This window comes from Chionomys nivalis, chromosome 20, assembly GCF_950005125.1.
Source record: "Chionomys nivalis chromosome 20, mChiNiv1.1, whole genome shotgun sequence".
NCBI classification, from domain to species: Eukaryota; Metazoa; Chordata; class Mammalia; order Rodentia; family Cricetidae; genus Chionomys; species Chionomys nivalis.
Window position 1 is genome coordinate 31,199,571 of NC_080105.1, and position 23,262 is coordinate 31,222,832.

General features: G+C 45.6%; 1 protein-coding gene across 2 annotated transcripts in view; it reads right to left on the bottom strand.

Annotated features, from left to right (window-relative positions):
• Positions 1 to 23,262, bottom strand: part of Acsl1 (acyl-CoA synthetase long chain family member 1) — a 68,634-nt gene that overhangs the window by 827 nt on the left and 44,545 nt on the right. For both annotated transcript variants that reach the window (XM_057752379.1, XM_057752380.1), the window contains exons 6-20: positions 21,571 to 21,670; positions 21,195 to 21,373; positions 16,765 to 16,797; positions 16,566 to 16,617; positions 16,020 to 16,093; positions 13,338 to 13,415; positions 10,611 to 10,745; positions 9,200 to 9,334; positions 8,300 to 8,395; positions 7,412 to 7,484; positions 5,554 to 5,642; positions 4,968 to 5,084; positions 3,159 to 3,302; positions 704 to 805; positions 532 to 603 (exon numbers count right to left, since the gene is read on the bottom strand). In XM_057752379.1, coding sequence (XP_057608362.1) covers positions 532 to 603; positions 704 to 805; positions 3,159 to 3,302; positions 4,968 to 5,084; positions 5,554 to 5,642; positions 7,412 to 7,484; positions 8,300 to 8,395; positions 9,200 to 9,334; positions 10,611 to 10,745; positions 13,338 to 13,415; positions 16,020 to 16,093; positions 16,566 to 16,617; positions 16,765 to 16,797; positions 21,195 to 21,373; positions 21,571 to 21,670 — 1,479 coding nt within the window. The remainder of the gene's footprint in view (positions 1 to 531; positions 604 to 703; positions 806 to 3,158; positions 3,303 to 4,967; positions 5,085 to 5,553; positions 5,643 to 7,411; positions 7,485 to 8,299; positions 8,396 to 9,199; positions 9,335 to 10,610; positions 10,746 to 13,337; positions 13,416 to 16,019; positions 16,094 to 16,565; positions 16,618 to 16,764; positions 16,798 to 21,194; positions 21,374 to 21,570; positions 21,671 to 23,262) is intronic.

Consider the following 23,262-nt stretch of genomic DNA (forward strand, 5'->3'; position numbering starts at 1 on the left):
GGGGAGCAGACAGACACAAGAAGTCTCAACAGAAATGAAGTTCCCAAAGGCGATGGAGACCTGTAAGGCACCCAATCTAGTCTCTCATTTCACTGTGCGTTCTCAAGGGTGGACAGGGGTCCCACGGGATAGAATTCAGAAGCGTGGGTTAACCTCAGGGAAGTACGCAATCATAGACTGAGTACTGGTGCTACAGAGATGGCTCATTACTTAAGAGCACTTCCTGCTCTTCCAGAGGACCCAGGTTCAATTCTCAGAACCCAAGTTGGGTGGCTCATGACTGTCTATAATGTCAGCTTCAGAATATGATACCTCTGGCCTCTTCAGCACCTGTACCCGTGTGTACATGGGTGCACATGCATGAACGAGCATGCGTGCACATACACAAATGTTTAAGAAGAAAATCCTTCTGCATCAAACTATTTCTAGTATTTCCTTAGGTCTGCTCTTCAACCTCTAAAATCTGCACATTAAAAATCTTCAATTCAGATTCTGTTCTACACCGCATTTGCCCTTGGATCAGTGGCACACCTGCTCAAAAGGCTTTAGACCAGCTTCCTTCCCGAGTTTCACCATGTCTTCCAGGATAGCCTTCTGGACATCCTAACAATGTAAGGAAAAACAGATTATTGTCTCTCATCCCTAGAGGTGCTGAGAACAGAGTGGAGAAGCAGAAGATGGTCGGAACAGTGCCAAGTCTCACCTTATTTCTGCACAGCTCCTCAAATGAGCCTTGAAATCCCCTCTTGGAGGCCCAGGAACCCAGGTTCTCAGCATCTGGTACCACAACAGCTATGAGAAATGCCTATGACACACACAAACGAGTCATTACCGGTTGATTTGTCTATATTGCAGGCCCATGGGAATATCTGGTAATATTATGGGTTGTCGCTCAGAATGTATTCCTGACATGCGCCCTTCCAGGGCTCCTTGAGCCCAGGTGAGGAACTACCAGCCCTGAAGTAGATAATTACAGACACCACCAGTCACTGGTAATCAAAATCTAACAACAAGGCAAGTTTTATTTACTTTGATACAAAGCTTTTAAACCTGCCTTTTTTTTTTTTTTTTGAGAGCAGGGTTTCATGTAGCCTAGGCTAGCCTTGAACTGACTACATGCTCGAGACTGGCCTTGCACTACTAATTTCTCATCTCTGCCTCCCAAATGCTAGGACTACAAGTGTGTATCTCCATGCATGGCTGTGTACTGTGTATACTTCTGGAAATTTTACATGTAATTAGAATATTAATTTTGATTTTCAACAGTGAATATTCTTGACTTACAACATAATTTTCTCAAAAATATGTACAATGTCATACATAAGCTAAGCATAGTAGTAAGTTTAAAAGTGTACAACCTTCCCCTGGGTCCCTGGCCTATCTGGTCTTAGGTTCAAATATCACCAGTCTATTAAAAAATGTAGCAATAAAATGCCTTTGGAGACATTCTGCTACACTCAGAGATCGGCGCCCTGCTTAGCTATCATCGGAGAAGAACAAACAGAGACCCACAGCTGCACAACGTTCAGAGAACGAGAGGCTGTGGAATTCTCAGCCCTAAATGAAAGGTCTCCATCACATCCCTTCCCTTGGGGTCCCGGGAATCCTTCAGAAGAGAAGGCAGAAAGACTGTAAGTGTCAGACGGGATGGACGCACCCAGGAAACAAGGCCTTCTAGACACATATGAACTTAGAGACTGTGGCGACGTGCACAGGGCTTGCACGGGTCCAAACCAGACAGGATCCCAGCACTGAGAGAGAAAGTGGACACCTGCCTCTATCATCCCTAACCCAGAAGCTATCTCCAATTGATAAAGACTCACAAAGGAAAAACTAGGTTTTTTTCCAAGGGAGTCTCACTGCGTTTAGTAACCCAGTAGGCCCCATGTGCAGCAGTCGATGGTCAACATACAAACTCAGTGACATCTTTAGAGGGTCTTTGCTTAATAATAATGTTTATTGGAACTTTTTAAAAACCTTTTCTGTGTCTTTTTTTTCCCTTGCTTGTTTAATCCTATTCCAGTTTGTCTTATTTTATTACTGGTTTTTAGATGGCTATGTGTTTTCTAACTAGAGAGAAGAAGGATGGATTTAGATGGGAGGCTCTAGGGGGAGCTGGGGGACGGACAGTAATCAGATCTATTACATGAAAAAAAAATCTCTTTTTTGTGTTTCTGTTGAAGTTTGATTGAAACAGGGTTTCTCTGTGTGGCTCTGGCTGTCCTGGAACTCACTCTCTAGACCAGGTTAGCCTCAAAAACCTACCTGCCTCTGCCTCCCAAGTGCAGGATTAAAGGCGTGCACCACCTTTGCCCAGTGTTTGGTTTGTTTTTACTTATTTTTCTTCACTAAAAAAGCCTATTTTCAGTAAAAGACAAACAGAAAATAAAAGTAAAATGTCCAGGTATAGTTGTGCACACCTTTAATTCCAGCACTCAGGAAGCTGAGGCAGGAAGGTCGCTTGGAGTTTGAGTCTGTCTACAGAGCAAGTTCCAGGACAGCCAGGATGACAAAGAGAAACCCTGTCTCAAAACAAAAATGTACAATTTGGGGCCGGAAAAATGACTTAACAGTTAAAAGCACTTGTTGCTCCTGCAGAGGACCCAGGTTGGGCTCACAACAATCCATAACTCCAGTACCAGGGAATCCAATGCCTTGTGACTTCCACAGGCACTAGGTGGTGCAGATACACACACACACACACACTCATACGTACAACATAAAATAATCTTTAAAAATGTAAAACTGTTATATTCCATCAGCATCAATATTTCCATTCATAATTAAATTAGAAACATACTATAAAGCCCCTAGTATCTTCATCCAACTACTATTGATATGCCAGAGCAATTAACTAGTGTTAAAATCCAGAAACTGAAGAGAAAAAAACTTTTGGGGATAGGAAAGGCCAATGGAGTAAAACCCAACACTGAGTTGGTGATAGGGAAGCCAACCATAGAGCAAGGTCAATGGACACTGACTCAAACTGTCACTCACCTTTTTGTTTTGATTTTTTGAAACAGGCGCCTATAAGTAGCAGCCCAGGTTGGCTCCCAGGTCATGATCCCTCACACTGCCAATACTGGTATTGTAGCTGCGTCCCGCCACGCACGGCACTTAGGGTGCTTAGCAATGGCTCTAACTTAGAAAGAACATACCTGCAAGCTTTCTCCATGCACAAACACCTGGGCCACGGCTTCGCTTCGCAGGTAGATATTCTCAATCTTTTCTGGTGCTATGTACTCTCCCTGGGCTAGTTTAAATATGTGCTTCTTCCTGTCGATAATCTTCAAGGTGCCATTCTGCATATCAGAGAGGAAGGGATGGAGGGTGATTTAAGGCTGGTTCCCCACCATCAGTCACAGTACAGGCTACTTGAGATTGCCTAGAACCATTCAGCCATGTGGAGAGAAATCCGAGAGCCCACGTGATCTCAGCTTCTCTACTTTGCAGACTTACCACTCTGCTTCATTTGGCCTCCTGTCTGAAGTGGGGACACCAAATGGGTGTGTTCCCTGACAGCCAGGACATAGACTTACCCTCCCACAGCGCTCTGCACACAAAGGCCAAATTCCCACGGCCATTACCACGCTTTAGAGGAAGGCAGATGCTTCAGTATTTTGTGACGGGTCGGTCCCAACACATACAAGCCTGTGGGAATGCTAGCCAGCACCCAAATTCAAGTACAGATTTTATGTAAAAACCTATTTTTTTTTTATTTTGGATGTCAAAATGGGAAGCGGTAATCAACTCATTTTAGGCAGCAAAAAAGCATTGTGCTGCAGTAAAAATCAAGATTTTAATCAAATATTCTAAATTATACCCCAGTAGCACAGACACTGAGAGAAACAATTAATAAATGGGACCCCCTGTAACTGAGAAGCTTCTCAGCAAAGGACACGGTCAACAAGATAAATCAACAGCCTACAGAATGGAAAAAGATCTTTACCAACTCCACATCAGACAGAGGTCTGATCTCCAAAATATCCAAAGAATTCAAAAAATTGGTCATCAAAAGAACAAATAATCCAATAAAAATACTTAACATCCTTAGTCATCAGAGAAATGCAAATCAAAACACCTGTAAGAATGGTCAAGATCAAAAACACATACAACAACTTATGCTGGAGAGGTTGCAGGGTAAAGGGAACACTCCTGCATTGCTGGTGGGAATGCAAACTGGTACAGCCCCTTTGGATATTAGTATGGCGATTTCTCAGAAAATTAGGAAACAACCTTCCTCAAGACCCAGCAATACCACTTTTGGGTATATATCCAAAGGATGCTCAATCATACCACAAGGACATGTGCTCAACTATGTTCATAGCAACTTTGTCATAGCCAGAACCTGGAAACAAACTAAGTGCCCCTCGACCGAAGAATGGATAAGGAAAATGTGGTATATTTACATAATGGAGTACTACACAGCAGAAAAAAATCATGACATCTTGAAATTTGCAGGCAAGTGGATGGAGCTAGAAAACATCATATTGAGTGAGGTAACTCAGACCCAGAGAGACAATTATCATATGTACTCACTTATAAGTAGATTTTAAACATAAAGCAAAGAAAACCAGCATACAATTTACAATCCCAGAGAACCTAGACAACAATGAGGACCCTAAGAGAGCCATCATGGATCTAATTTACATGGAAGTAGAAAAAGACAAGATCTCCTGAGTAAATTGGGAGCATGGGGACCAAGGGAGAGAGTTGAAGGGGAAGGGAGAGGAAGGGAGGGGAGCAGAGAAAAATGTAGAGCTCAATAAAGTCATTAAAAAAATTAATAAGTCTGTTTCCTGCAGGATACAAAGGATCATTCAGCAAGTAGAAGGGTGGGGTGCAAAAGCCACAGGCTGTGCAGCAGGTGCAGGGGCACACCAATAGGGAGTGGGGGGGGGGGAGCGGACACATTCCTGCCTGCAGCGAGACAAAACTGTCTGCAAAGAGAAGTGACATCAACTTACTGGTAGCCACTTCCCAATGTCTCCCGTGTGTAACCAGCCATCTTTATCCAGGGCTTCTGCTGTTTTTGCTGGGTCCTTCAAGTAGCCTTTGAACACATTTGCCCCTTTCACACACACCTAAGAAAAGAGAGTCTATTAACATCTACTAGGGATTCTCCCAAGAATTCACGCATGTGTGTATACCACCCTTTATCTGGAAGCCTTCCGTTCTATGCTCTAGAGGGAATTTGGGGCCATTTCCAGTGTCCCCACTTCCTTTACTACAGGCCTCAGGATAGTCAAGCCACAGGGGAACGTAAGTCTCAGATGGAATGACATCACTTGGGTAATTAGGCTTTCCCAGCAGTCTAGGCAGGGCCATTAGCAGACTGGGGACAAGCCCCTCTGGCCCAAATCCCCCAACTGTGCTGCAGAAGGAAGGACCCCGAGGGGGCCAAACAGAAATGCCCTTTGTATCGACCTGCTTGACTCCAAGATCCCAACAGACTCCAGCCTAACAGCTGTCCTGAGCACTTTCTGGAACGGGGCTCCTAATAGCAGCTGTCACAGGATGCTGCTCCTCAGTGACAGGCAGGTCTCCACTCACCTCACCCTCACCCTTGGCAGCCATGTAATTCATTTCTTCCACATCGACAAGTTTTATATAATTGCAAGGCATGGGGGCACCGACATGGCCTGCATATAAAACGGAAGAATCATTTCAAAGTACACTAGAATGGCCTCAGGCCAAAGCATTTTTACAACCACAATATACCTCTTCATGGTGACGGCTCCTATACATGCCTGGCTTTTGCAATTGCAGCCTGGTAAAATAATTTAAGAGGGCTTCTTTCTCGGAGAGAGGTGAGAATACCCAAAGGTCTGTTCAGGACCTTTTCCATTTTTGAGGTTCGGAATACATCTCCAATACTGAAACTCTAGCCACTGACTTGAAGGTGGGTTCAGATACTTGGAAGCATGCTTTCTAAATAAAACTGTTACTTCAATTCCATGATCTGATTGCACTGACTCCACCCACCCACATACAATTATTTTTTTGGCCCCTAATACTTTATATAGCTCAAGATGGCCTTGGTTTTCTGATCCTCTTGCCTCTACCTTACCAGTGCTGGTACAGGCATGCCACACCCGATTTCAGACTTCTCTCCCAGAGAACACAGGCAGCTCTGTACACCCTGGTGATTCTCTGACACATCCCTTGGTTCTGACAGGCACAGTCATTGTTCTTAGAAGAGCATGTTTTTACATTTATGTCTAGTAAGACATTTCCACAGTCAATTTAACTCTCTTGTCTAAGAGGATTAGGGATAGGCTGTATGCTGCTTAGATTTTTGACAATTTGACACAAACTAGGTCACCCGGAAAGAGGGACCTCAATAGAGAAGATGCATCCATAGCACTGGCCTGTAGGCAACTCTGTGGGGGCATTGTCTTGATTAATGACTGATGTGGGGAGGGCCCAGCCTGCTGTGGGCAGTGCCAGTCCCTGGGCAGGTGCCACGGACAACAAGCCAGCAGTATTCCTCCATGGCCTCTGCTTTGGTTCCTGCCTTGTCTCCTGCCCTTCATGGAGTAGTAAGATGAAATGAACCCTTTCCTTCTCAAGCTGCTTTTGATCCTAAAGATTTGTCATGGCAACAGAAAGAAAACTAGGAAGGGCGTCTTTTCCCAAAACAAAAATAAGATATTACAGATACATTTTAAGAGTCTCACAGCTATTACCGCCCTAAGTTTTAGCAATCTAATATAGAAGTTGTTGTTCTAAATTCTCTGACTGTTAAGGAATATGGTGTTAAAAACTAAAGGTATAAAGACACTTCCAGAGTGTCAGCATTGATTCCTGTAGAATTACATTATGAGACAGTGCTAGTCACTGGGGTCTATGTTGCTAGATGGTTACTAGATTTATAATGCACCAAAGAAGTCAGGGAAACTCATTCATTGCTGTACAGAAGACCCTACATTCTCTACATAATATTCTCTCTGTGTACATGCTATTCAAACAACATCTATAACTTAGCTCCCCATGGTGTCCCTGGGATAACACCTACAGGGCCACATCCATTGCAGAGGCTCTTTGGGTATTCTCCTTCCTTTGCTTTGAGACAAAGAGTCTGTGTGCATTTCTATCGGCAGTTCCAACAACCGGCCCAGCACACAGTGTAGCTGTAATACCTACTTAAGGGTTGAAACTACCAGCCAATGAGGAGACCCTGTTCGATCACTGGCAAGTCTGTGGAGGAAGCATTTCCTCTCAGATGCCCCTGCTAGGATGCACCACAGCCTAGCCACACATTTTCTCCTGAGACCTAATTCATTGAGACATATTATGCATTGCTGTGCAAGGAGGCTGATGACCCAATCAACGATGAGCTCATCTCCAAGCACCCCAACCTTGAACTCCAATGAGGAGACTCTGAAGATGGCTCTCCTGCCAACCATACCTGCCGTCCAGTCCCCAGGCATGCTCAGGGAGCAACCAGCAGTGCACTCAGTCTGTCCATAGCCTTCATAGAACTTGGTCAGCGAGAAGAAAGACATTATTAGTGAGAGACAGCTGTGTCTTTGTAACTAACTCCCGAGGAATCCCAGCCTCTGAAATCTTCTTTCAGCTTCGTAAGTTCACTCAGGAGATAAAATGCACCCAAACATCTTCACCCCCATGTCAAACACTGGCTGTAGTCCATGTGGCCCTTCCTACTCAGCCTCCCGCAGACAGGATGGGTCAGTACCCACCTGGCAGGACTCCTGCTCTGCTAAGTCAGGATATTACATGTGTCCTGACTGTCAGCACGAGCCCTGGACTCTTCTATAACAGCTTCTCAGCATGGTGTGTGGGTAGGCTTATCACTGATGACCCATCCCATCCCATCCCTGCAGCCATACTCTAGAGGCATGGCGCACACCTTACCCTAGATAAAATTAAACATACATCTTGGCTAGAGCTATTATTCCCCTAGGAAATCTGGCATTAACCTAATTCCGAACAAAACCAAGGCCTACAAATGAGGAGCTGGGAGGCCTGCGAAGACTGAACATATGAGGCCAAGGAGGAGTGAGCTCAAGTGATCGAATGTACAGCATGGTGAGTGAGCTCAGGGGCAACTGCACGGAAAACGGAGTAAGATACAATGGCCGTCTACTGGATTGTCTGAGCTGTTTCTAGTGTCTCAGCGCATGACGTCTGTGAAGCAACACACTAACTGAGCCACTGCTCACTGCACTCGCGCACCATGCTGCACAGTGACAGCAGACATAAATTCTCGTCAATCCAAACATGGGCCCACAGCACGACACAGCCTGGGATGCTCGGGTGGTGTGATGAACCTCACCTGACAGCCGAGAGCTGCCCTCAGAAACGTCAGCACCGTGGCGGATACCGGAGCCGCTCCCGTGACCATCAGCCGGACTTTCCCACCCAGGCTTGACTTGCGAGACAGAGAGAAGCCAGGGTTACCTATGCAGAAGTCAGAGCTCCTCTGCCAGACACCTGCTTGGGACCCCGGGTCCCAGCAGACCAGCTGTCCTGAAGCTGCATGGATAGGACTCTAGCTTGGGACAGAGCTCTAGGTGTCCACAGCAGGACCCAGGGCTGAACCCACTCCTCCCAAAGCTGCCCGCATCCCCTGGCAGACTAGGCACTAAGCAAGCGCTCTGCTGCTAGATGTCTCAGGGATCAGATGATGGCAACTACCACATTTCTGGCATTTGAGACAGCTCCTGAGATTACATTCTTATTCTCAGGCTTAAATCTTCACCTCAGGAGTGGGATATTTGTTCCAGAGAAGCTAAAGGAAGCCTAAAACACCCAGAATCCTTACATCTAGAACAGCTGTAGCACTGTTCAGATATAGACAGAAAACAGGTTCCTAATAGTCATGTCAGGTGCCAGAAAAAGCGGACATGTGTTGTTCTTTCTTGACTTTCTATCTAGCCCAATCCAAACACACTCATGTGTGTGTGTGTGTGTATGTGTGTGTGTGTGATTGATCTCTCAAGGCTGTGATGAGCATGTTAGCAAGCATTCTACCACTGAGCTGTGTCTCTACCCCTCTTTTCACCTTGAACTTTGCAAGAAGGATTCACTAAGTTGCCCAGGCTAGCCCTGAATTTGCAATCTTCCCACCTAAGCCTCCTGAGTAGCTGAAGTCACAGACCTGCCCCATTCAGCGTTCCCCACCCCCACCCCACGCTCACTTTACGTGAGACATCCATGAGAGTCTATCTGCTACCTGTATCTTGTGAAAGATGAGTTTATCCCACAGGCTGTTGTTTCTGATGACGCCGCTGCGAAGCTCTGCCTCTTTCCTTTTGGAGGCGAAGTCCAAGAGCCATCGCTTCACTGTGGTGTTTGCTTGTCCAAAGATCTAGTGAGGCAAGAGGGAAGGTTTGCACAGCTTCCAAGATTGCCACAGCCAAAAGGGCAGACAGCAGTGTGCTGGAGACCGCACATAGGAGCCGTGGAGCTGCTGGAGGGCAGACACGGCTTCGGAAAACTACTGATCAGCCCCCCCTGGCTGTGAAGTATAAATCTGCCCCATTGCCCAACTCTACAAGAAATGAAGACATGTCCACAGACAGCTACACACAAGCGTTATGTTTACAGCAGGGTTACTAGTAGTAGTCAAAACCGGAAACCACCCAAACACCTGTCATTAAGGAATGGCTAAATGAACTGTGTCTGACCATACAGCAGAACAGTATCTGGCTATAAAACATTATAAAACACTGAAATGTACACTTTGAAGGTGTGGTATGGGTTGCTCAGGAATCTAGCAGGTGGAGGGTGGGTGGTAATGAAGGGTTCTTTTCTGGGGTGTTGAAACTGACTGTGGTGTGGTTAGGAAACTCTGGAAGCACTCAAAGGTTTGGAAGGCGTTGATGCTCCCCACTGTAGCGCCCACAGGGGCATCCTCAAAGACCACTGAATGTCCCACCTTCACTGCTGGGATTGAAATGGGGCCTCATGCATGCACTTCACTGTGAGTTCTACCCCCAGGACCCAGACTGCACAACTCAAGAGGACAAATTGTATACTATGTGAATTATATCTCAATGCACCGTTTCAAAGGGTTTTTGGAAAGAATGGATTTTAAAACTAACGTGGTTTTTTAGAGAGGGCGAGAAAAGGAAAAAGGAAAAGTACTTATAGCGCCCACTAGATTAAGACTGGTCATGTGCTGATCTTGCCCGGCTGAGCAGACTATGCTAAGACAGGAGATGCCACATCTTCTCAGTTGGCACCATGGCCTGGATACTTCTCTCGGTGAGGTGAAGGGAGGCTTCATGCATGCAAGGGTTGGTGGAACAATTAATAAAACCAGCTTGTAGTTATCTGTGTGTGAGTCACTCAGCACCTTCACGAAACAGGGAGAAGGTACAATCGTCTGTTTCACAGATGCGGAGTGAAGCTCAAAGAGCTTGTGGAAACAAACCAAGGTGCAGCTTAGGGCTCAGCATCTGCAGAGCGTGCTGTGTGTTCCCTTAACATATCTGTGCAGGAACAGAGTTCCACTTCTGCACAGGTGTGGACTGAAGCTCTGTGAGAGTAAAGGGACTGCTGATGGCTGAACCCTCGTCAGACTGGCGCCGGGCCTCACAGTCCCACCTTCTGTCCCCCACGCTTCATTGTCTGGGACTCACTCTGTCAAACATCCGGTTCAGCAGCCTTGGGACCACAGGGAAGATAGTGGGCTGAAGCACCTGGAGGTCCTCCATCAGAAGCCTGATATCTCCTTGGAAAAATCCTATCTTAGCTCCATGACATAGCATTACACACTACAAGTGAAAACAGACAAGCGTCAGCATTACAAGGAGGGCTCCCCTTTCTCAGACTCACAAATGAGCCCACGGCATTAGTCTTTCAAACCAGCTTCCAGAAACCGTAGAACTCCCTAAGTACGGTGGTTTCTTTAAAAATGTGTCAGCATTTACTTGCCATCATACAAACATGGAAATTGAGTATTTTCACCGTCCCAATGACACAGGAGTTAGTATGAAACTGGGGTTGGGGGGGGGGGCTCTTCCTACTGGTAATGAGACGGGTTATCTGGGGCTAACAAGCTACATCTGTTGGATGAGTTATGTTATTTTATATTCCTCAGATATTTTTAACCTTCCAGGAATTTGAAAGCTTATTTATTCTCGAAATAAAAACCTCCAGACAAGACTTATTAAAATCTCATTTCCTTTTTTGAATCTAAGTAAAATTTTCTGAAAAGACACTGAATTAGCTTGGGTCAGGACTCCAAATGGCTGACCACAAGATTATCCCACACGATGCTTTATCTCCTGCAAACTGTACTGGCTGCCCAGACAGACCAGACAAGTCGTCTATCTGTCTATCTTAGGTTCAGAGTAAAAAAGATTTCTTTGAGTGCTGGCACCTGTTGTGGTGGTCTGTGCATTCTGCGAGCCTAGCACTGGGGAGGGCGGAGATCTCTGGGACCTGGGACTCACTCAGTAGGCTAGGCCGGCTGGGCAGAGAGCGCCAGGGCTTTTTCACGTGGGTGCTGGGAACCACCTCTCATCTTCATGCTTGCAGGACAACCATTTTACTTTGGTCAGCTTTCAAATGAGGTGCACAGTTATGTGCGCACAGGGAACCCAGGCAGAAGTCAGTTAGACACCATCCTTTCCCCCAGGGCATATCGAAAGCCAGTGAAAAGATTCAGCCAGTTTGTGCATGAGTGAGAAGCACAAACAAAGAGGGAGGCATCTTCCACAACTGGAGCTTCCGAGACGCCAGATTCAAGGGATTAAAACTTTTCCTCTGGAGATGGGAACTAATATGGAGACCCACAGATGGCAATGTGCGGAATATGAGGGACCCCGGAACACTCAGTCCTAAAGGAAGTGTCTCCATCAAGCTCTCTCCTCAGCTCTGGGAACTCTATGGAAGAAGAGATGGAAAAACTCTTCCAAGAAAGAGATGGAAAAAGCCAATGGGGACAGAAGACGCCAAGGAAACCAAGCCTTCTAGGCACATGACTGACAAACACACGAACTCACAGAGACTGTGGCAGTCTGCCCAGGGCCTGCACAGGTCTAGGCCAGGTGGAGTTCCATCACTGATGGGAATGGGGCAAAAGCTCCCATCCATAACCCAGTGGCCATCTCCAATTGAACCCCACTCCAAAGGAAAACTGAGGTTTCCCAAGCCAGGCGGTGGTGGCACACGCCTTTAATCCCAGCACTTGGGAGGCAGAGGCAGGCGGATCTCTGTGAATTTGAGACCAGCCTGGTCTACAAGAGCTAGTTCCAGGACAGGCTCCAAAACCACAGAGAAACTCTGTCTCGAAAAACCAAAAAAAAAAAAAAAAAAGGAAAAATGAGGTTTCCCCATGGAACTTCACTGGATATACAAATCACACAAAATGGAGGCCCCTCACCAAGAAGTACATGACCACCACCAACAAAACCAAAGGGATTTTTTAGAGATGTTTTGTCTCAGAATGCTTTGGGATTTTTTCTTTTTTGGTTTTTCGAGACAGGGTTTCTCTGTGGTTTTGGAGCCTGTCCTGGAACTAACTCTTTTTTTTTTTTTTTTTTTTTTTTTACTTAATTTATTTAATTATTAAAGATTTCTGCCTCTTCCCCGCCACCATGGAACTAACTCTTATAGACCAGGCTGGTCTCGAACTCACAGAGATCCGCCTGCCTCTGCCTCCCGAGTGCTGGGATTAAAGGCGTGCGCCACCATCGCCCGGCTGGGATTTTTTCTTTTAACTTTGTCTTTTGCTTATCTATTATGTGTGTGTGTTTATGGGTTTTGTCTGCCTTATGTATGTGTTTCTGGCATTTTTTTTTCTCTGTGTGTATCTGTTTGATTTGTTTGTTTTATGTTTATTTGCCTTCTTTTTTAATCTGGCCTGTTGGTTTTCTAAAGAGAGAAAGAAGGCATGGAGCAGATGGGTGAGGAGGTAGGGAGAATCTGGGAGGAGATGAGGAAGGGAAAATAGTTCATACAGATCAGAATATAGTGTATGGAAAAAGAGTTATTTTCAATTAAAAGAAAAAACCCTTCCTTTAATAATAGTTCATCTGCAACCGTGTCCTATGGGCATTCTTTAAATGTTCAAACTCTCCAACTTTAAACTGCAGAATTGAAGTTCAAATACCCAGGTTGGACCTAGAATAAGGATTCATATTCTTTCTGACCATCTGCCATTGGGAATGGCATGGAGCGAAGACCTGCAAGTCCAGACGGCAAGGTGCACCACACTTACCTGCAGCATCTGCTCATACACGTGTGCCAGTGGTAAAAACGAAATCTGTGTGTCACTGGCATTCAAGGTCAGTATGCTCTGCAAGACACAACAACTTAGCGGGGCACACACAGACAAACAGGGAGACACAACAGATGCCTACCTCTACAACCTTCTCAAACATATGGGCGAGAGGCAAGAAAGAGATCAGAGTATCATCCGGGGAAGCAGCGAATGCACTCTGGAAGCAAGGACAGCAGCGAGAAGAGAAGAGTTAAGACTTCCAGGATCTCCCCATTTTCCTCCGGAGCAGGCCACACGGCCCTCAACACTCAGCACAACCGATTTCTACTCATGTCTTTATTGTTTTCTCACCAAAGAGTAAAAAGTAACTTAAAAAAACAAAAAACCAGTATTATTGGGGATGGCGCTAGAGCCTTGCACAAGCTAGGCCAATGCTCTAACACAGGGCTCTATGCCCGTCTTAAGGCAACACCAGGCAGAGTGGACGTCACCCTACACAACTAAGCACATCCACTTCAGCACCGTTTTCCCCTCCGTGAAGAAAACCTTGCCCAAACTGGAGTGTTGAGGGACTGTGTGCTCTGCTCCTTTCTGCTATCAGTTACGACACCCCTCTACCAGCAAGTTCCCACTGCCCCTCAAGCAACGTTAAGATCCACTGTCTGACAAGACAGCACTGTTATACTGCAAAGGGAAAGCGGGAAAGGTTTCCCACGTCCTCTTATTTCCGGAGTAAATGGTTCTACTGGATGCGCTGGATCAATATTTTTACCTTAAAGCCTCCCTTCAGCTCAGGAAAATACTCAACAATGGTTAATGCAACCTCAAATCTGACTTGAGGAGATTTGTTCTCCTATAAAATCCTGACCAAGATGAGCCTACAGGCAGATTAAGTGTGGACGCCTAGTGTTCCTCAGGGTGGGCCTTCTGAGGGATGGGTGCAATGAGGGTTTGCACATAAGTGCATGTTATTAGCACCAAGAAAGCTTGCCAACACAGCTGGAGTGATGTCAATCAGAAACGAGGTAAGTGTGTGTGTGTGTGTGTGTGTGTGTGCATGCGCGTGTATGCACGCGCGCATACATGTGTGCATGCATATGCAATCTGCACTGCTTTCTAGGCCGTATACTCTTATCTCCAAAGCGGGATTGGTCTTAGTAACAATGTAATCCTAAGTGGGGTCACTGCCTATGGGATGGGTGGGTTCTAATTTAGGTTGGATCTAATAAAGTTAGAAATGCATCTCAATTAGTATTTCTTACTGTGAAATTGTTACATAATGAGAGATCAGACCCAGTAATATCCATATATGCGTCTGTGTTTATATGAATGTGTGTGTGTGTGTGAGATGTGGATTGAACCCAAGGCCTCAAGGATAGAAAGCTTGCTATCAACGGCTGAGATACATTGCCAGCACTCATACTTTTAAATTTTCTGGTATGCCACAAAAAAAAAAAAAAAAAATCACACTGGTGTCATGGTTAGAAGTTTTGGAAGTTGAGCTTCTTCTTCGTGGCGTAACTATTTTCAGTGAAGCTCTGACACCGCTGCAAGCACACTTGAACTGATCTCTACAGGCCTCCCGGGAAATTCACATTTCATTTTGGTGGCGCATTAAGTGCTGAGCTTTGTTTATACAGCATACCCCACAAAAAGGTGGGAGGGTGAGAATAAGAAAAGTGACAGGGTAATAAAATTAAGTCTGGAAGCACCCTCAAAAATCTGCCCTCAAGCCGGGCGGTGGTGGTGCACGCCTTTAATCCCAGCACTTGGGAGGCAGAGGCAGGCGGATCTCTGTGAGTTCGAGACCAGCCTGGTCTACAAGAGCTAGTTCCAGGACAGGCTCCAAAACCACAGAGAAACCCTGTCTTGAAAAACCAAAAAAAAAAAAAAAAAAAAAAATCTGCCCTCAACAGCCATCAAAGAAAGATCCACTCCCCTCAACCATGAGGTACGACAGCCTTCTGCCACAAGAAGTAGGGGTACAGGATGCTCCCAGGAGCCTGCAGCAGCACCCTGTTAAATGGGAAGAAAACGCCTTTGCAAAGATAAGCATGCATCCTATCTTTGGAGTTACGGACTGAACTCTGCTCCCCTAAGCCCCGGGCACCGGGAACAGGGCCCTGCTGTGACTGGATCGGGAGTAGGCTCCGACCCAACAGCCTGGAGTCTCCTCAGAAGAGACACTGGAGCACCCAGAAAGAGGCAGCCATCTGCGAGCCAGGGAGAAAAGCCCTCACCAGGAACCAAACTTGCTGGCAGCTGGACCTGGATTTCAGCCTCCTAAACGGAGGGAAATAAACGTCTGTTGTTCACGCCACATGGGCTGCAGTGCTTTAATGGCAACCTGTGAGGACTACGACCTGCGGGCAGAAACCTGAAGAGGACAGGGCACTGACTCGAGTTTAAGACTTTAATCTTTCTCATACAGCAGGAGTCACACTGATCACAGGACAGAAGGAGGATTTAAAACCTTCAGCTGCCTTTAACACTCACTGGTAACTTAAACTAGGTTCCTTACGCTGGAGTAAGGATGTTGAAAGGTCTCTCTCCCTTGTCTTTTCCTAAAAGCACTTAACAGAGTGACATCCAAACAGTCCCCACATGAAAGCCACCATGAGTTCCATATGGTGATCCATTCTAATGTCACAGGAACGCCTATAGGATTAGCTCCATAGCAAACCATCTGAGAAGAGGGGACTTTGGGTCTTATGTGCAGTGTGGACCTATTGGGGTGAGGGGAGGCTTCAGTACTTTCTCTCCAGGGGCCTAAACGCAATCACTCAATGTGAAGAACCATGGAGACACTCTAGAGAATTACCTGTGTCGATTTCACAAAAGCTGAACAGTCACTAATGATGTTTTGGTGAGTGATCATTGCTCCTTTGGGGTTGCCTGCAGAACAACACAGGAAGCAGAACAAGGTTAGATATTCCAGCGAGAACAGCAGGAACCCTCTCTCATTAGGGGCTCGGACAGCTCTGCTGTATACCCGCTGGGCAGCCAAGCACTGAGTAATAGTAAATTTCTGATCAACCTACGATCCCTTGAAGGAAACTTACTATCAGGAAATTGCCTTAAACATTCTTCACTAAGGTCTTTATGTGAGTCAACAGGGCATGAGAACTAGGAATTTCATTCTAGGTAGAGAGCATTTGAGTTCACGTTCAGTCAATGCTGAATTAACCACATGGCATGCTCAGATTCTGAGACTGCCTCCCAGAAAAACAAGATGACCTCACTCGGTCCGTATCTGTCTCTTGCTTTCTTGCACCCATCAACAGTTAATTAATACATTACCCAAAAGGGAGGCAGAGAGCACAGACTTCCAGATACTGCTGTGAAGTAAGCACATCTCAAAATATACCTGTAGTTCCACTTGTGAAACAAATCACTGCAAGATCTTCTGGTACTGGAGGCTGAAGAAAATTTTAAAAGAGACAGGATACATCAGAATAGAATATACCAAGCCATAAGGTATCACCCCACATTTCCAACAGTCTCCAATATGAATAGGCATTGCAAGGAGCAAAAGGCTGTAACCCAGAGTAACCCACGATGCTTACCTTGGGCTTCTTTCTGTTCACTCTTCCAAGGTCCTTAATTAGGGGAGAGAGAACGAGAAAACCTCAGTATTAAGATTTTCTAACTATTCAGAGCAAAGTCAGGGCTATGGAGATGGCCCAGCGGTTAGGAGCACTGGCTGTTCTTCCAGAGGACCTAGATTGGATTTCCAGCACCCACATGGAAAAAAACCATCTGTAATTCCAGCTCCAGGGGATCTGATGCCTTTTCTGGACTCGGTGCACACACGTGCTTCACAGGCATACATGCTGGCCAAACACCCATATACATAAAAAAGTAAAAGAGTAAAAGTCCCACAGGTAGTCCTTGACTGTAGATGTCACTCTCAGCTGGCTAATTCAATGAACGAGAGCAACGTTAACGAGCAAAAGCCATAGCAGCTATTGTTCTAGAAAGCCACTTTCCAGTTACCTGTCAAAAAACTACAGAAATAGTCTTGGAAACAGGATCGATTCCAAAGACAGCAAAGTCCTCTGCACTGGATTTCAGCCCCCCCTTCTTTTTCCTAGGATGGCGTTTAGCAAAGCTCTGCTCCTGACCTTAAGCGAAGAGCAGCCGGTCCTCAGCACCCTCTCTCCTGACTATGAGGCTCCACCTCAACAACCTTTGCACAGGTGGAAACACTCTGCTGGATTTAAATGCTAGTCCTGTTAGGGAGGCTCAGGTTTCCATGCTCCATACACAGGGGAAGGAGGATTTGTTCAGTCTGCACTGAAACAGGCTGCAAGGAGGATGGGAGGCCACTTCTGGCATGGGCATTAAGGAGATCTAAGCTCTGTTCCCTAGTCCCTAGATACAGTTGTTCCCAGTGCAGACTTCTGCTAATGGGTATGTGCTTCCGTTTACTGCATTAAAAGTAGCCTTCGTATCCGGTCACTGAGAAAAAAACCTTTATATTCTTTTCCTAGGAAAAGTAAGCAACTTGAGAATGCACGTGGAGTCCGCTGGCATCTACCACAACATGAAAATTGGACGGGCATGCTCAGGGCTCACTGAGCTCCACCTATCACACTTCTAATCAATTGAAATTACACACGTCACAACCAAAGATTAAAAACAATAACAATGATGTCTAATTAGAAGTCAGCTAGGGTTGGGCACTGCAGCACACACCTATAATCTGAGGCAAGAGGACAGCTTGGCCCAGGAGTTCCAGACAAGCCACCAGCTTAACACAAAACAAGACGACAACAACAAAAGCCGCTCCACTCAACAAGGAGCTAAGGCAAAGTACTTCTGCAAATGATTTTCCAAATAAGCTTTATTGACTTTGTTGGTTTCTACTCATCGGTGCAAACTTTTCTCCATTTTGCTGCTGCTGCTGCTATTGTTGAGGTAGGAGCTTACTCATGTAGGGCAGGCTGACCTCGAAATAGCTAGGGAGCTGAAGATGACTTTGAAATGATCCTTCTACTTCCTCTTCCCAAGTGCTAGAACTACAAGCATGCACCACCATACCCAGCTCATCTGTTCAAAGTTCTTAAAGGACTTCTAGAACCTTCAGCTGATGTGGAGTGAGATAAAGCCATAGTCACAAGCAATTTGCCTTTAAATTAGGAGAGCCAACACGACCTCCACTGGCACATTATTTTGGGTGATAGCTTCGGAGACTTAGGTCCGTCTTGCTATTTCTTAGAAAAAAATTCAAACAATTACTTTTAAAAGTGGTCATTTTAGGTTAAAAATGAATAAAACTGAGTTCTAGTGAGTGACAAGTATATTGGGATATTTATGAGTTATGAAATTTGTTACCTGATAAAAATATAGATGGGTTGGTGAATACAGGGTAAAGTAATGTTGAAGCAGGTGTGTTAAACCTGTAATCATAGACTATTTAGTAGGAAGAAGGGGGTACTGTATTACTCAACAGTGTGTACGTCTGAAATGTTCATATTAAAATGCAAACATTCCAAAATGCCTATATCCTACCTTGATTCTGCAAATATATGCATTAATGTAAGTATATATTAATGAAAATGACCTCACAACCAACCATAATGCAAACTTTAAATTCTTTTCTTCTCAGTTTTGTTTACAAAATGTCTAAAATGCATAAATTACATTAAGCAGGTCAGTGTGTGTGAAACAAGATTTTAATATAAACTCCGTACTACAGTTGCCATTCATTCATCAAAGTCATGTTTTAATTTTAAAATTATCTCTTCATCGTGCTGTGGTTACAAAAAGACAAAAGGAAAGAACAACAGTAAATGTGCCTTTTGAAAGAGGAGGCAGAAAGGCACGTGGGGAACGGATGTTTCAATAGCACGCACGGGGACTACAAATTACAAAAACACGCCAGTAGAAAATGTTGGTAAAAAGCTAGCTAAACTCTAATTTAAAAAATGAAGCCGAGGCAAAAACGCATATGGAGTCGTTCAGTACACTGCGTGCGAATATGTAAATGTGCACACAGTGGCATGTTGGTGTTGGAATAATGAGTTTCCCTCTGACTACTGGTTGCTTGGGAAAGGTCCCAGGGACCCTGCTCTATAGCCTCTAATTCTCTGTAGAAGGAGGAGGAGTAGACATTAAAAATCAAAACCTATTTATAACAGTTTCTCAAAAAGATTTATATCTTCAGCAACAATGCAGCTTCCTCTTGGATGCACATGGACAAGGGGCCTCCTGCTAGCTTCCTTGCTTCCTAACCTAAGACAGACCAGTGTTGGGGTCAGATCCTATGCACCCCACTGATACTCCTAGAATGTTTACCATTAACCTTGAGCTTAAGCTGAAAATAAACCGTATCGAAAATAACAACAAAAAGAAACATAAATGAACTGGACCAGTTGGTTTCACGTCAACAGGACACAAACTAAAGTCATCTGAGAGGAGGGAGCCTCAATTAAGAAATGCCTCCAGAAGACCAGGCTGCAGGCAAGCCTGTAGGCACTTCCTTAATCAGTGATTGATGGAGGAAGGCCCAACCCACTGTGGGTGGTGCCATCTCTGGGCCAGTGGTCTTGGGTTCTATAAGAAAACAGACTGAGCAAGCCATTTGGAGTGCAAGTAAGTACACACCACTCCTCTATGGCCTTGGTATCAGCGGCCATCTCCAGGTTCCTGCCCTGACTTCTTTCGGTGAAAGCAGTGATGTGGAAATATAAACCAAATAAACCCTTTCTTCCCCAACTTTGTTTTGGTCATGGTGTTCCATCACAGTAATAATAAACCGGATTAGGACCGAAACCAAGCAAAAATCCATGTTAAGAAAGCTGGAGGAAGGGAATGAGGAGTGTGGCGAGAGGGTCTGTTAGTAAAGGCACTAGCCGTCACGACTGGTTTCCGGAGGGTAATCCCCCACCCCCACAAGGTGGAGAGAATCAGCTCCAGCAAGCTGTCCTCTGGTCTCCATGCCTGTGTCATCACACACACACACACACACACACACACACACACACACACACAGAGATAGATAAATGATGAGACAATCTGTATCTGGATTGGTTTCAGAGACCAATCAGTAAAAGGCAGTCAAGACCAAAAAGAGTATACAAGATACAAGCTAGAAACTTCCACCCATGCACGGTTAAAGTTCCAGTGCCAATATTTACTGGCATGGCTCACTGGTGCCAAGGTTAAATATGAGTACCAGAGCCCCTTTTGTGATATATTAACACTGGGCACTGGGCATGTTACTGTGCTGGTCAGTTTTGTCAACTTGTCACAAGTCAGGACCATCTAGGAGGACGGGACTTCAATTGAGAAGATGCCCCCATCAGATTGTCTATAGACAAGTCTGTGGGGACATTTTCTTGATTAATGATTGATAGGAGAGGGCCCAGCTCCCTACAGATGGTACCATTCCTGGGCAGGTCGTATAAACAAACCAATTCAGCAAGCCATGGGGAACAAGCTAGTTGGCAGTTTCTACAAGGTTCTCTTGCCCCGATGTAAGCCAAATAAAACCTTTCCTTCCCAAGTTGCTTACTTTTTTTTTTTTTCCCCAAGACAGCCCTGGCTGTTCTGGAACTCACTTTGTAGACCAGGTTGGCCTCGAACTCACAGAGATCCACCTGCCTCTGCCTCCCAAGTGCTGAGATTAAAGGTGTGCACCACCACTGCCCGGCCTTGGCTATGGGTTTTAACACAGCAACAGAAACTTAACTGGGACAAGCGATGAGTTCCTATGCTTATGACCCAGCATTGGAGAGCCTAAGGCAAGAAAACGGCTACAAGCTCACGGCTAATCTGGGCTCCATAGTGAGTTGAGACCAGTCTCAGCTATGGGGTGAGACCATCTTTAAAAAACCAAGCCAAGCAGAACAGAGAAGGAACTCTGGGTGTGCAACCCAAATCTTTGTTTAGTGGGAGGATGGGGATTTTGTCCTGTATCTTTACCATGGCTGATCAGCACTGGGTACCACATCCAGCCCTTCAGAGAAGTGGGCCATGTGGAAGGACTCACCTCTAGGGCCTTCAGGCTGATGACTTCCACCCCACACTTTTTGCCTCGTTCCACTAGATCAGTGCCGAAGGAGTCCATGATGACAATGATTTTAAGGCAAGGAGTTAGCTTATTTTCTACACCTTCTAACAAGAGTTTGGCCTTTTCTGGATTGTCAGCGAAAATCACAGAGAGCTCAGCTGTAAATGAAGAGGGGATAAGAAATGAGCCCCAGGACGTCAGGAGCTTGATGATAATATACAACACATAGATACTAAGATGCTGGGGTGATACAGGTTTGAATGTAACATCCCCCTCCAAGCAGATCTTGGCATGTAAAATCACCAAAGTGAAACCCATAACCAAGACGATGGTCACCCCAAGATCAAGGACATACCTTTGTTCACTATGTAGGTGATGGCTTCGGTTCCAAGGGTATCGTAGAGTGGAACAATCACCATCGAGTAAGTAAAGCATCCCTGCTCGATGATCACCCACTAAACACAGCCACGGAAAGAAAACACGGTGTCTTACCAGAATCATTGCAAAGGGCAGTGTTTCAAAAGTCAAACCAGAAGCATGCACTACAGCAAAATTAACATCTGTCTGTCTACCACTGTGCATTGGGAAGCAGGAGGGTTCAAAACAAACACTCGCTCCTCCTTTTTAGCTTCTCTATCCTTGCAATCTTCTTAAGTTTTTAAGCTAGCCTACAAAATCTGCCCCTTCTTAAAATCAAACTGCAATCTGCCTAAAGAAGAGAGGCAAGTGTGTGAGGTTAGGCCTAGTAAAAGACAAGACTGGCTCAGGGAGCGGCTACTTGCTGCAGCTTCTAGATGGCTGCAGACACCTTGGCAGGAAGAAACCCTAGCATATCTGTCGTGACAGAGTCACAATAGGCTGGGAGACCAGTAAGCAAGCAAGCTGGAGAGAAGCCTCATGGCAGGGGTAGACTGGAGTGAGCCAGAGTCACAGGGTCTGGCTCTACTCCAACGCACAGAACTACTAAAGTATTCTGGACAGCACAATGGCTGTGGGGTTTGAGGAACATCAATCTCACAGCAGCGTGTAGTGTGGCCTGGGAGCCAGGGAGGAAGAACACCTGCCTATCAGAGAAGAACACTGTCTTGAGAACAATCCTCCCCAGTAAAGTGACCAGGGAAAGCGGTGAGCCATTTCCCTTGCCACTAGCCTCGGCCGCACGGCAACTCATGAGCTCCCAGACATGCGGGCGGCCCATGTTTCTCACTCACAACTCCTCAAGCATCCCTTCATCCCAGCTGCGCTTTTCAAAGGACACCACAGGACGCTATCACCGCACTGAAAAGCATACAGCTGCTGTGGGCGAGGAGCCACTGGGTCACATGTATGTGATGTGGATCTGGGACTGTGTCTGTGATTTTAGAATTTCCTCCAAGACGCCACTCGGGGGCTCTGTCCAGAAAGCACTTCCTGGCCGACCTCCCATGATCCTTCCCTACATCCACACTTAGATTTGAGAGAAAGCATCTATTCCTTGAGATAAGGGGTTTGTTTGTGAGTGATAAAAATTCTACCGAAGTAAGCTTTCTGGATATGTTTCTGAGATAGGAAAGAAAACCAAATCATTCCATGAGACTAAGGGCAGGCCAGCTGTGGACGATGCTATTTCTTGGCAGAAAATGAGATTCAATCTAAGACGACATTTTAACTAATGCAAACAGGAACACACAGGGAGAGCAGAAAACCAGGACACAGCAGATATACAAGTAAATCTGAGGCTTGAGTTTTTCCAAGGCAGCTGTGGCTGACACAACAGTGTTAGAGCACAAACAGTATCTATGAGGGGATTCCCACTTCAATTATTTTTAAGTGTGTGTGTGTGTCCACACACACGTGCATGTGCCAGTGGAGACCAGAGGAGTTGGATTCACCTGGAGTTAGACTTATAATGTTTCTAAGCCGCTTGATGTGGGTGCTGGGAATCGAACTCTGGCCCTCTAGAAGAGCAGTGTGTGCTCTTAACCACTGAGCCACCGCTCCAGCCCCTCAAGTCACTTTTCTGAAGTACTAAGTGTGAGCCTCGTAGCCAAAGAACAGCAGTATGTCG